Source organism: Fundulus heteroclitus, chromosome 11 (assembly GCF_011125445.2).
Source record: "Fundulus heteroclitus isolate FHET01 chromosome 11, MU-UCD_Fhet_4.1, whole genome shotgun sequence".
Taxonomy (NCBI): domain Eukaryota; kingdom Metazoa; phylum Chordata; class Actinopteri; order Cyprinodontiformes; family Fundulidae; genus Fundulus; species Fundulus heteroclitus.
The window spans coordinates 39,168,941-39,184,078 of NC_046371.1; the positions used below are offsets into that span (position 1 = coordinate 39,168,941).

Consider the following 15,138-nt stretch of genomic DNA (forward strand, 5'->3'; position numbering starts at 1 on the left):
GTCAGTCAGTAAGCACATCGGTAATCATATATAAGGCACACCGGATTATAAGGCGCACCATCAATTTCTCCGAAAATGTAAGGATTTTAAGTACACGTTCCAAAGAATATGTCCAAAATAAATGGTACATGTATTTTTAGCTGTACCTATGGTATACATTTTGTCCCTTGAATGGTACATTAGTAGAGTACAAGCACTGAACTTTGAAAAACCATAATCAGTACCTTTGATGAAGCAGTTTTGGATTCTGAGTGTCATATCTTTTCCCACCAATCACATAAACATGTATACATATTTATACTTATGATTAGATGTTTTTTTTTTAACACAACCTATATAGTCATAGAGAGAACATATAACAGCAATTAAAAAAGCCCACACCAAGCAAGAGTTGGGAACCTTCTAGCTGTGAGGGAAAAGTCTAAACCAGATCACCATGGAGACAGCACTTTTATCCAACTCTCTCTTACTTACACCTGAAGATATAATTATGTATATTTGATTAAACAAACAAGTCCAAATTACATTGCCTGTTTGCCCATTTTAAGTAAACTATGTGTTTCTTAATCACCCATGAAATGTTTTTGATTATATCTTTTGCACAATTTAGTGTTTTTTTCTGCTTCAATCACAAGGCTTTAGGCATATTGAGGAAAAAGTAGAGCTTAGTTTGCTTAGCCCAAATACTATTTCAAAAATAATTAAATTAATTTCCTTCATACAATGACATATTAGAACACATTTTATCTCAGGACACAGATTCATGCACACTGAATCCATCTGGGTCCAAATTGAATTCAAACCAATATAATTTATTACAAAACTATTCCATTGGTGTCACATTTTTGCCTGGTAAAACTTTTCAATGGAAGTCATTGAATTTTTAGCAATCCCCTCACCTTAGCAAGCATGTAGAAGCAAGTACAACAAAGGGCTAAATAGAAAAAAATCAAACATGGAGCAATAAGCAAAATTGCATTATTTTAGATAGATGGACCTAAAAAATTGTGATGTGAAGAACTAAATTGTATTTAGATGGAATATGGTATGATGTCACACAACATCTCTGTGTGCTGTTCTCCGAAATGGTGGACAGCATGTCCAACAGATTGAAATGTTCTCTTTCTAACAGAATTATAGTTATGACTTATTTACTTCTTCACTAGACAAAGGTAATGCTGTTTTGCTGTGTATTTATTCTTACAAATATGCGCATACGAGGCAATGGGTGAGAAGGGGAGGGGAAAGGGGGGTTGCAGCTGGAGTGGGGGTAGAGAGAGGCGTGGCTTGTCACACATCTTGTTTTAGTCTACAGACAGTGCTCAACAGCCCACCCAGTGAAGAACTTCCACTTTACCTTAAAGGAACCATTAAACCTTAAACGTACATATTCCTGCTATATGACATTTTTTTAATTTATATGGCAGTAACTCACTCAGGTTGCATACAACGTTTTCCTGAAAGATTATCGTGTTTTGTTGGCATAGTATTTGTTATTTTGGTCTTTTAAGCTTTGTTTTTGCTCCATTTGTTAGTAAATATAGCTTTTTCTTTCTATATTTACCATTTAGAATCAGAAATACTTTAATAATCCCAGAGGGAAATTGTTGTTTCAGTACAATCGCCATAACATAAACAAACAAACATCACAAACATTTCAGGGGGAGATGATTTACTGAGGCCATGGCTGCCAAGGTCACCACACGGTGCCCACATGGCGCTGCCATTACTCTGTGAAAAGATAGAGGCCACAAAAAAGGAAGGAGGGAGGGAAAAAAACATAACTCATACTTTATCCTATAACAGGATACAGTTTGAGATATCAAAAACCTCTTACACAGAAAGCACAAATAAGACGAGACACATATAGCAGAAGGTAAATATTGTAGATTTGTCATGTGTAAGTTCATCAGTATTCGTGAGCATCAGTTATGTGTGTCTGTTTGGGTGAAAGTGTTTATATTTCCATGAACATTCTCCAGAGGCCATTGTCCTTGATGTTATCAGCCGGCCAACAGTTCATAAAGCAACCACAGGTGTCAGCGGGGGAGGGGGGGGGGGGGGGGGGGGTAGCCTGGGAGCTTTTCTGAGCAGTCTCAGCCATAACAATCCAGGAGTAGAGATAGGGAAGGCATGGTCCAAATATGTTATTTGTTATGAGGCAAGCTGCACTGACTTTCCCGTCAGCTTTAAGTCTTTTACTGGCTTCAAATGGTGAAATCCAAAGTTCCAAATTATTGGGCTTTTCCGCGTTTCACTTCCAGATTTTATCCCATTACCCCTTGAGTTCAACCACCGAAGCCAGTCTGCGTTAACCTGACAACAGCCAGCTGTATGTATCGCTCCGCCTAGCTCCACTCACATACATCTGGGACACCGCCATAGGAATTGCCTTTACTGAAGGCTGGGCCTTATCAAAACTCCTTGCATATGATTGGATAAGCCACTTGTCTGTCATCTTTATCGACGTGCTATTTCAACCACTCACACCGAAGCTAACCCGTGACGCTGATGAGACCGACGCCGGAAAAAAAAAACTTTTTTTTTTTTTTTTTATGTGTTTGCGGCTCTAGTGCAGGGTTTCCCGCAGCGCTATCTTGGCGAGGCGGCCGCGGAAAACGTGTCGTCCACCCCCCCCGCTCCGCGAGCCGGTCCGCGGAGAAAAAGTCAGTCCGCGTCCGCGCCCCGGAAAACAAAACTTGCCAAATCCGGTCGGGAGAAGGGCAAAAACATGGTTTCCACCAACAAAAGCCTTCAGAGGCGTTCTCTGATGTTCTTTAATGAAACAATATCAGATAGATTGGACAACACGGAAGAAATAGCAGCATCAATGCTAACGCTTGCTTCCTCGATGCGAGCCGCCATTGTTGTTGGAATCTCACGGTGGCTTCTCCACTACGTCACATCCATGAAACACCCGCCCTGCGTCCTGATTGGCCAGACCAAAAATTTGGTTGGGGAAATCACCTTCAATGAGCCATGTCCCAGATGTATGTGAGTGGAGCTAGGCGGAGCGATACATGCAGCTGGCTGTTGTCAGGTTAAGTCTGCGTACCAGCACATCCAGCTTTTCGGCTCTGCTCCTCCACCTTCCAGAACTGTCCGTTCACCGCCTTAGTGAGCGTGTCATATGCAGCCGGCAGCCTGATCAAGGCCAAATGGCTACCGACATCCGCTGTATTTGCTGATACATCAAAAATCCAAAAACCAATAAGTAGAAATCCAAGTATTATGAATCCAAACATGCAAACGTTTCAAACATCCAGGAATGACAAAGTCGAAAGACACACCGTTTTCCATCCAAGAATTTAGGGTGTATCCAATGAAATGAGTGAAACAGGACCGTACGGGTCCCCCTTTTGTTGCCTACCCGTCAATTTTTTTTTATCAATAGCATTGAGAGACCAGCTTACCAGATCCATGTTTTTCAGAGTTTGGTGATATGAAGAAAGTGCTCAGAAAGACAAGACATAGCAGCAGAAGCGGGAGAGGGAGGGGGGGGGGAGCTGGAGAGGAGAGAAAAACACGACCGACCTCGAAGAGAGACAGAAAAAAAAAAACAGGGTTACAACATCATGTGACCATGGTTCAGACACTCACATTACAGATGGGCGGGTGGGGTGGTCATAAACAATTTAGTTAGCAATGAAACAGCATTCTAATGCATTTCATTTGCAATCATTCCAATGAAAAGGTTTAAGCCTTTCACTTTTATTTATGCCATTGAAAAAATTCAAACTGTGATGCTGTGTCCTTATTTGCGTCTGCTAGGAGCTGTGATTTTCCTTGTTTTTGTGGAAGGAGGCTCAGGGAGGACTCACTGGAACTTAAAATAGGAGTTTATAATAATTTTAAGCATAACTTTAATAATTTTTTATTTTATTACACTTGGAATCTGTTTCTGATGCATTCATGGGCAATCTAGCAACAAAAATGCATTTTCAATGAATAAAACATTGAATGGTGTGTTTTTGTTGAAGGACTTAGGAAGGTGGAATTTAGTTTCCAACAGACATACTTCAGACTGGTATTTTTGTAGAACATCTCAAAGCAATAACATCCTTTCCAGGGTTTCCCGCAGCGCTCTCTTGGCAACATAAAAAAATAAATAAATAAAATAACTTGATATGCTGTTTTTATGATGGTAACAGGCGTTTTCTTGTTGTTGCTTTCGCGCGTGCATATAGTGAATGGCAGGAAAAAACACAGGCGCTCTGCTCCGGTCGTCCGCGCAAAGCTTGTCCCCCCCCCCGCTCTGCGGGTCCGACAACTCAACTCCTCGCCTAAGCAAATTCCTGGGGGAAACACTGCTTTCTATATTATATGGTAATGGCAGATGATCTCCCTCGCCTGGATGATGCCACAGCTAACAGAACGCCACACCAGGTGTACCTGGCTGTTGTTTGGCCTTCTTCACCAGATGAGAGGTGTTCACAGTCCAGGAGAGGTCAGAAACCCAGGAACCTAATGCCGTCTACGCGCTCCATCAGCTTCCCCTCTATGTAGAGAGGAGCCTGTTCAATCCTCCTGGACCTCCTGTAGTCCATTATTACCTCCATGGTTTTGCTGGTGTTCAGGATCAGGTTGTTCCTGGAGCACCACTGTGTGAGATTTCTGACCTCATCCCTGTAGTGGTTGGAGATGAGACCCGCTATATGGTGTCGTCCGCAAACTTCACCACTATGTTTGTGGGATGGACAGCAGAAAAGTCCTGGGTGAAAGGGGGGGGAGAGCAGTGGAGCTGATGTGCGTTTCCCCATCCTCACCACCTGGGGTCTGTTGGTGAGGAAGTCACTGATCCAGTAGCAGAGAGGTGTGGATAGTCCCATGTTGTGGATCTTCAGAGCCAGCATGTCTGGTAGCACGGTGTTGAATTCTGAGCTGAAGTCCACGAAGAGCATCCTTACATAGGTGTTGGGCTGCTGCAGATGAGTCAGAGCTGAGTGCAGTGCTGACGAGACATCGTCCTCCGTGGAACGATTCTCCCTGTAGGCAAACTGCAGGCTGTCCAGTTCAGCAGGGATGGGTCCATGGTGTACTTTAGGAGGTTTCTCTCAAAGCAATGGGACGATAGTCATTGAGGCAGATGATGATTGGTTTCTTGGGGACAGGCACGATAACATGTGATTTCAGACAGGCAGGAACCATGGAGAGCTGCATGGAGAAGTTGAAGATGTCCAGAAAGACCCCTGCTAGCTGGTCCCCACACGATTTAAACGTCTGAGCTGACACCATATGCACCTGCAGCCTTGTTGGTGTTTACCCTTTTCAGGGAAGAGGTCACTTGGTGGAGCTGCAGGACAAGAGGCTGATGGTGCTCCTCTGGCTGGGGAAGCTGTTCAGGCTCCCTGCTGCTTGGAGAGTCGAAGCGTGCAAAGAAGCTGTTTAAGGTGTCAAAGCGAGCAAGGTCATTGCTCAGCTGCTGATCGCTGCGCTTGTAGTTCATGATGTTTCTAATGCCTTTCCACATGTCGCGTGGATTGTTCCTGCTGAAGTGGTCCTTGATGCGCTGCTTGTACCTTTGCTTGGCCTTCTGGATGCCTTTTTTAAGTTTGCTTCTAGCCCTGCTGTAGGCCAGTCTGTCTCCAGATCTGAACGCTGCATCCCTTCAGTAGGGACTGCACCGAGCTGTCCACTCTGATTGTCTTTGTGGGTAGGACAGCATCAGTGCAGAAGTGGATATAGGAAAGCACAGATGATGTGTAGTTTTCTAAGTCAGCGCCTCTTTAAATATATCCTAGTCTTTGTGTCCAAAACAGTCCTGTAGAGCTGAGCGGGTCTCCTCTGTCCAAACCTGAAAGTTGTTTATCGCCAGTCTGGTTCTGCAGATGGCTTGTTGGCAGGAATCAGGTCCACAGAGATGTGATCTGATAAACCAAAGTGAGGAGCTGCAGCGGCTTTGGATGCTCCTGGGATGTTACAGCAAACTTGATCTGGTGTATTATTGTCTCTGGTCAGGAACTTAATAAATTTATGGAACTTGGGGAGCACAGCCTTTAAATTAACATGGTTAGATTCCCAGCAATGATCATAGCGGCTTCTGGATTACTGTTCAATCGGCCAGTAACAAAGCAGTAACGTTCCTCAAGAGCTAGCTTAGCAATAGCTTTCAGTTGAATGTAAACAGCAATGATTATCGCAGAGCTGAGCTCTCTAGCCATTTTAAATGGTCTGCACTTAACGGCAAGGTATTCCAGGTCAGGTGAGCAGAAGGATCCGACGACTTTTGTCCAAGTGAACCAGGTGTGTGGATATAAATTGCAAGTCCTCCTCTGCTTTTATTCGCTAACCAACTTTTAATCACAACATGCTATGTGGAAATATGTTACACTAGAAACACCGCAGAGCATGGCCACAACTTACAATCTCACAAAGCCATCGTACCGAGAGGCAAAAGGCCTGCTGTGACCTACAATACAACGGACTTAACATCCAAAAAAAACCACTGAAGAGCACCGAGATGTTTAGCCAGCACAACAGACTCTGCAGAGACTGCGAGCCGCACGGGCTGTCTGCGGACTTCATGGTTGAGCAATTCCTTTTATTTCTTGTGGCAAATTCCTAAATTTCCCACACTTCCTGCTAGTTTGAAGTAGTGGATTTATAAGATCATGTTTAATGAGCTAGCTGAGCGCCTACCGGCGTCTAGTCTCCACTAGGCAGTCACTGCACACAGCGCTGCAGAGAATGACTGACGCTGCACATCATTGTTACTCCCAGCATGGAGCAGCTGGGTGTAGCAGCAAGCCGGTCACACATAAAACAGTTCAATGTGCCAAGAAAAACTCAGCGAGTTTGGGCAAACGTGTCGGATGGATGTCCAGAGACTTGAGTAGAAGCGAGTATGTATATACCTCTGGAGTCATTCCAAACAAGGTAAACATGACAGCTATCATCATCATCATCATCATCATCATCATCATCATCATCATGCGGTTACTGTGAATGTGTACACTTAACATTCATGGTAACCCTCTCATTGCACTTTTTTATAATAGTTGAAAGCTTTTGATTTGTTGTCAGTATACTTTATCTGTGCTGATCACATGAAGAAACCCACTGAATGTTATTTGGAAAGGGGAGCATTATTATTATTATTATTATTATTATTATTATTATTATTATTATTATTATTATTATTATTATGTTTAAATAATAATAATAATAAAATGTTTTTTATAATCCACTTTACATGTGGTTTACATATCTCGCATTAAGAGGGTACAAAAGACAAACCCAAAGTAGAATAAAAAAATTTCATCAAAAGTGATAAAAATAGTTAGGTTAATGTCTTGAACAGCAGGGAAGTTTATCTTTTATGAATATCTCTCTGGGATTCCATAAATAAAGTCAGATTGAAACCTGCCTAGTTGCATTTGTCTTCAGGATAAGATTTATCCTGTGAACACTGTTTTTCTGACTTCTTTTGTGAGCTTACACTTATCCCAAGTTATATTTTGGGATATACATGCTTATGTTCATACATATCATAGATGCCGGTAGAAAGGAGTTTATTACAGCTTGTTAAAAAAAACAAAAAACAATATGACGAGAATAACATTAAAGCAAAAATAGTTCTGGTATCGGAAAAGTATCGGTATCAGCAGATACCCAAATTCTGGAATTGGATTGGAAGTGAAAAAATGTGGATTGGTGCATCTCTAGTCTCTATAGCAATTTTAAATGATGACATGATGAATAAATGGTTGCAATAAATGTTTTTAGTTGGGGGGTTTTGTGTATGCCCTCTTACATTTAACATTAGTTTAAGCTGTATGCATAGCAACAATTAAGTTATAAAAAAACATAATAAGTTGAATATTAAACTACTGGTGCTGATAAGACTTCTCATGTTCTTAATGAAGATATAAAGACTATGTTTTACTTCTTCAATTTAAAATATGAAGCAAACAATGCCTTAAATGTTACTATCTAAGACATCAGGATCTCAATTGTTTCTAACCAATATAAAAGGCAAAGTTAACACTACTTGAAAGCAGCTGTCACCCCTTTAGGTTCAATTCTATATACAGTGGGGGCAAAAAGTTATCCTCAAATCTTAAGTATTTATTCAATAAATAATGACATTATATTTTAAGGCTTTATCCACATTCTTAGTAGTGATGCAAAGAAACATACAGGGCCATTTTATTTCATGAATAACTTAACTAATTTATAATGCACTGCTGTTTTTCTGTTTTGAGCTTCTTCCTTTTTTTTCTTACAGTATCTTTATTTGTACCAACCTTTCTTTTTTGTATGTATGTGTTGCTCCAGCGTCACTTTTCCTTCTCAGGGATAATAAAACGATATTCTACTATATTGTAAATTTGTCTTTAGCATTTCCATATGTCATAATGTTGCCATATGGGACCCCTCCGTCTGCTGCTGTGATGATTGCTCATGTTCCCCTGAACCACTGCAGGGAACCTAAATCCCTGTCAGCCCCCCCCCCCCTCAGAGGGGAAGGGTCAGCAGTGACATTAGTGCTTGTCAACTCCTGATGACCAAACACAAGCATCCTCCGTTTGTGTTCTTCTCAGAAACAATGGTTGCCCTAAAGTCAGCAGAGTTCCACATGCAGCCAAGTGGAGCTGACAGCTGTCTGAGATTAGAAGCAGGCTGTTGCTTCCTGCCTTCAATCTCCTCCTGCCACTAATCCCATAGAAATCCCGCTCTGCGTTAAACCCACGTAGGTTCATGATCAAAGAAAAGAGCCACCACTTAAATTGTGTTTCCTGCACATGTCCATTGCTGCTTCACTCAGTGCCCCCCCCCCCCCCCACAGGCAGCGCTTAACTTGAACACATTTAGAAACTAGAGCCAGCAGCAGAACACGCCACGCTGCAGATCTACAGCGAGATAAATGCCAGCCACTTACCGGAGGAAGACCGTCTCTCCTTCTCGGACAGTGATATTGTCCATCACTTTGTTGTCGGACTGAGAATCCCCCTGGCTGTGGACCGGAGACCCTGCGTGCACAAGAAGCAAAATCCTCAGAGAGACAAGCAGTGGGCATTTGGAAAGAGAGGCTAAAAATCCTCGGACATGCATCGTCTCCAGCCCCAAGAGGCGTCAAATCGGAAAAATCCCGCAGCCAGACAACGATGCGTCCCGTAAAGATAATTCAACTCCAGTTCATTAGTCCTAATCCAAATGTGTGCGTAGGTAGCGGCGGTGCGCACAGCGCACTAACCCTCCAGCTGGCTGGGAACACACACTCCTACTGTTTGTCTGCTGACGCGCTTTTCTCTCTAGTTGGTTCTTTGATAAAAGAACGCGCCAATCCCCTCATAATGTAAATCACACAGACAGCTAATGTAACAATGAACGCAAGGCGACGAGAGAAAAGACTCTGCAGGCTTTAAGGAGAGACAAACATGCCAAGTTTCCCGTTTTCTAAGCCTGCCGCTGAGATGTTTCTGTCTCTATTGGCTCTAAGCAACAGCATACAGGCAGGTGGAGGTGTTGTGTAACAAATATATGTTTAATATAGAAAAGTCTACATAAAACAATTCTCCATGCCATGAATGTGAAGTGTTTTAGTTGCATTTTATTGTAATCCCTAGGATTTACAATATGTACCATAAACATTTACTATAAATGCATAAACTAAGATAATAACTATTATGATTATAACTATTATATGATTATGATTATAGACAATGCGATTCATAAATAGTAAACTAATTTGGTAAACAATTTAGCAAATAATAATAAAATTAATTTTGAATTTAATAAATGTAAAACAACGAATCAATTTTTAAGGGATTATTGCATTTTTCTGCATGTTTTGTTTTCAGATATAACTGCCCCTGCATGATGATTCTTATTCTTATCATCATTATTATTATTATTATTATTATTATTGTTATTACACTGGTTGACAAAAGTTATTCACCATAATCGTCACCACTAATCCCACCTACCCCTCTGAATTAAGTGGCTAGGTGGAGGTTGGATGGAGCTAATCAAATGCATCAGCAGGCTGCTGTTCTGGAGCTTTTACATCTGTGTGGAGCAAAGAGGAATGACACTCAAAGTGATCCCTAAGAAACTGGTTTTAATTTCAGTCAATCTGCAAATGATGATTAGTCAATTACAAAACAGATAAGAATCCATCAGTTTCTATTAAGAAAGATTGCGCTAAAGCTGAAAACACTAAATATAGTTGTCAAACTTCAATAAAGTGATTGCAAGACAAACAACAAAAAAAAGACTTTAAACTGTAAAGGCCTATTAAGAATATTAAAACCCAAAAGTAATATATATATATATATATATATATATATATATATATATATATATATATATATATATATATATATATATATATATATTTTTTTTTTTTTTTTTTTTTTTTTTTCCTCAGCAGAAGGTTTCTTTATAGAAAAAAAAGAACATGGCAGCATGACTTAGATTTCATCTGAAGCAACCTCCAGCATTGCAACGTTCCACATAGGAGAAAACAAATCATATTCTTATTAACCGCTCATACAGTTTAAAGAACAGTGGTGGGCGGAACTGAAATTCCTTGGTGTTAGTGCATCCAATCTGCATTGAAAAAAATTCCCGCAGGGTTCAACAAACTAGAAGAAGGGTGTAAAGAATAGTGAGCCAAAATCCATTTTTATGAACATTTAAGTTAGAATATCACATGTAACTCATAAATCAATGTGAGTTGAACTGATAACAATGATTCGAGTCAGTGAATCTGAATTGAAACTGAATTGCTTGGATCTAGAGTTCAATTAACATGAATGATGAGGTCACTTAAAAAGCACAAAACCTGTACAGTGAAAATAGGCCTATAACTCCAGACCAACAATAAGCATCAGCCAAGCTAAAAAGGCCAACTGCGCTTCTTCAAGTTATGCAATATGAGCATATGGAGGGAAATAAACTGCAGCACTTAGACTTGTCACAAAGACACTATCAAGTTGCTGGCTTGGATGTATGATCTAATCTTGGACAAGAAATATTTTTCTTCAGCGTAGAGCGCTAATGGAGAATAAGGTTATCTTGTAAAAGGCTTTATCCTTGTTCTTCCTAAAATGCAATTCTTATCAGTTTCAGCACTTTACAAGGCAAACAGGTATAGTTCATTTAAAAAAAGTTAAATATATCCAAATCAACCCCATAAAGTCCAAATGTATAGAGCCAATTGGTCATTGACATTACTTTTTTTAAACCTGTCCACAACTTTATATGAATTGGATTTTATAGTAAATGTATACTTATGACATGTGCAATTGGTATGAGCATCTATTTCCCAGCATAACCCCTTTTAAAGTCAACCAGTGGCATCTTGGAGTTAGATTAAATGATAGTGCCATCAAACAAAGGGCCTAACCTCCATCATGCCATGTGTAACGGTTACCGCTGGCGAAGAAGAAATTCAGCCGGACACAGAGTTACGTAAAAAAGGGTTTATTTAAAAAGCAAAAAACAGAGCAGGAGATGCAGGTGTTACCAGTCTTGAGCTGAAGCAGGTAGAACATGTAGACAAACTGAAAATAACACGACGGCAGGGCACGAGTGACGAGATGTGAGATGAGATGACGATCTGGCAGCGAACGGGTCAGTGAGGCAGGTATAAGAAGGCAGGTGAACAGGTGAGCAGGTGAGCAGGTGAACAGGTGAGCAGGGTTGGAACTAATTAGTGACAACAGGTGGAAATGGTCTGGCCAGATGACTGAGCTGACTGGAGACTGAAGTGTGGACAGGGAGGAGACAGGCGCTGTTTGCTGAGGAGAGTGGAAACTAATCATGACACCATGATCCTTGGCTGTTAGGTTTTGGTTTTTTATTGTTTTTCTGTTTTAATCTTTCTCCTGAGCGACGGTCAGGCTGTCGGGTACTTCGGTGCTAGACGTTTTTGGAAGAAGCCCGCAAAGTCTGTGGAGGATTTTTCGCAGGAAAAACAAAACATTTAGAAATATATTGGATTTAGAACAGGCGGATTTGGGCATAAACTGGTAGGTGAATGGTTCGGGTGGAAATGGATAAAGAAAATGAGGAAGACGTGGATTTTGAAGGGTGGACGCCAGTGGAGAGAGGAAGAAATAAAATAGATGAAGGAAAGGGAATTAGTGATATTAGTGGAAGGAAGTAGTTCAGAAGAAGAAAAGATAGTTAGGAGGAAAGTTATGAGGGAGGAAATTAAAATATTAAAACTTAAGAATGAGGAAGAACAGGATAACATCAGCCCCATTGTGGAGTCAAGAGAAATAAAAAAGAAAAAAAAAGGAGGAAAAAGAGGAAAAAAAGGAAAAATATTGGAGATGTTAAAATGGTAAAGATTTTGAGAGATGGAAACCTATTGGTTGTTTGTAAAAATGAAGAACAAAACAATAAGGCTTTAAATGTGGATAATATCTGTAAAAAAACTGTTAGAGAAAATAAAAAAATAGAGGAGTTTATGGGATCCCTGTGGATGAAGATCTTGATACAATTGAGAGAAGTATTGCAGGTGTAAAAGTGAATAACTTAAAGAAAAAAAGTAGGAATTTTATCAATCCTCATTGAATTTGAAGTAAAAGAATTGCCACAAAACATCAAAATAGGTTATCTCAGTTTTCAGGTCAGACCTTATATCCCTCCACCACTTTGTTGTTTCAAATGTCAAAGGTACGGACGCATAGCAGCAGTTTGTAAAGGAAAGCAGAGATGTCCAAAATGAATAAGTACAAGAAAAATGTAACTGTGGAGGATGTGAAGTAAGGAAGACGGCAAAATAAATCATACAGAATAAAATGACTAAAAATATAAGATATGCAGAAGCAGTTAAAAATGTGAAGGAACGGAAAACAAAGAAGAGTGAACAAACACCGAGTCAAATTCCACAGGAAGCCAAAGTACAGTCAGAAGAAAACATTACCATATCAGTAGAAAAACTAATATTATTTGTAGCATATGTTATCAACTGTACTGACCAAGACAAGCATAAAACTGAGAAGATTAAAATAATAGTGAGAGGAGCTGAAAAGTTTTTGGGGTTTAAAGAGGATCATGGGAGATCATAAACAAAAAGTTGGAGGGAGATGGGAGACCAGGACCATCGGGTGAAAGTAGTTCATGTTAATATTACAGTGGAATGCAAGAAGTTTAATTGCTAAAGGACAGGAACTTAAAGGTTATATTGATAGTTTTGAAGAACAACCAGAAGTTATTTGTGTTCAGGAAACAGGCTAAAAACAACATTAGATTTTGTGATCAAAGGATATAATAGTATAAGAAGAGATTGACAGAAGGAAGGTGGAGGAGGATGTGGAATATTTATAAAGCAAGGGATACATAATCAGGTATTAGGGAAAGGGAAAGAACTTGAATATATAGTAATTGAGATATGGGAACAATAAGGTAAATTTAAAATAATACATTTTTATAATCCATGTAAAACATTATCAATTGAAATAATGGAGGAGTTAACTGAATATTTGGAAGGGAAAGTACATTGTGGGGTAAATGTAATGATGAAAATGGACAAGTTATAGAAGAATCAATAGAAATGAAAAATCTTGCATCATGAATCAATGTAAGAACAAGGATAGAATCAGTTATTGATTTAACAATTGTCTCAAATGTTTTAGCTGGTATATATGAGTGGTTCATTAATAAAAATTCAGCAATAGGTAGTGATTATATTTAAATAAAAATAATAAAAGTAAATATAAAATAGAATTTTAGCAAGGCAGACTGGATTAATTTTAGATACTTGGGTCACATAAACTTCGGAAAAGTAGATATTAGAATGGATATAAATGATGTAAATTTAAAAATGTAATAATAGATAATCATGGAAGCAGCAGACAATTCTATAAAGAAAGCAGGGTGTAAAAATTATAAGAAAATGGTACCATGGTGGACAAATGAATGTAAAGAAGCAATAAAGTTAAGAAATAAAGCATTTAATGTACTAAAAGGTAATGCAATTTATGAGAATTTAACTGATTATAAAAGAAAGAAAGCAATGGTAAGGAGAACTATTAAGAATGCAAAAAGAGTATTGGAGGAATTTTTGTAGCCCAATAGGGAGATAAACAAAAATAGGAAAAATTTGGAAAATAAAAGAATGAATGGCATAAAGAGAGAATTTGAATATCCTATATTAAAAATAGATAATATAAAAATAATAAAAGATGTAGATAAAGTTGAAATATCGGTAAGAACATTTAGTAAAATTCACAGTTGAAATAATATTAGTGAAGAGGGAAGAAAAGGAAGAGAAAATACAAAACTTAAATATAAAGATTTATTAGAGAGTGTTGAAGAAACATAATTTATTGAATGTTGAGTTTACAAAAGCCGAACTGAACGATGCACTTAGGAAGACAAAAATTACAGCACCAGGTAAAGATCAAATTTGGTAAAGAATTAATTTAATAAATAAGAATTAATTCTTAAGAAAATAATAATTTAATAAAGAAAGTAAAGTTAGTGAAAAATTGAAAGATATAATATTGCAATTGTATAATAAAATTTGGGAGGAGGGAAAATTACTGATGAACTGGAAGGGATCAATTATAGTACCAATAGCCAAACCAGGAAAAGATCATTTAAACCAACAAAATTACAGACCAATAGCTTTAACATCAAATCTATGTAAAATAATGGAAAAAAATATTAATAGACTAGTATATTATTTAAATCATAAAGGATATTTGTCAAAATATCAAAGTGGTTTTGGAAAAGGGAGAAGTACTAATGATCCAACGTTATGTCTAGAGCATGAAATTATAAGAGCACAAGTAAATAAAGAAAGTGTAGTGGCAGTGTTTTTTGATATAGAAAAAGCATATGATATGATGTGGGTTGAGGGATTATTAATTAAATTATACATGTTGGGTATTAAAGGGAAAATATTTAAATGGATTAAAGACTTTTCAACAAATAGGAAAATACAAGTCAGAATTGGTGAAGTTATATAAGGAAAATATATAGTAGAAAACGGAACTCCACAGGGGAGTATTATAAGTCCGTTATTGTTCTTAATTATGATAAATGATGTATTTAAAGATATTGGAAAAGGAATGGGATGTTCCAATTAAAAAGAAAAGAAAATAACCCTAACCCTGATTTAAAAATTGCTCAAACAACACAAATATCAAGTATACTGTACCACCATGGATTCTACCA

The 15,138-nt window shown here is 38.6% G+C and overlaps 1 protein-coding gene across 5 annotated transcripts in view; it reads right to left on the bottom strand.

Moving 5' to 3' along the window:
* The window catches only part of ntm (neurotrimin), a 546,008-nt gene that overhangs the window by 111,900 nt on the left and 418,970 nt on the right, over nucleotides 1-15,138 (bottom strand). For 2 of the 5 annotated variants that reach the window (XM_036143494.1, XM_012882180.3), the window contains exon 1: nucleotides 8,882-9,419. In XM_036143494.1, the coding sequence (XP_035999387.1) occupies nucleotides 8,882-9,054 (173 nt within the window). In that variant the 5' untranslated portion in view covers nucleotides 9,055-9,419. Of the gene's footprint in view, nucleotides 1-8,881; nucleotides 9,420-15,138 lie in introns of those variants that run through there. The other 3 variants (XM_012882204.3, XM_021308269.2, XM_036143495.1) reach the window with 2 other exon arrangements.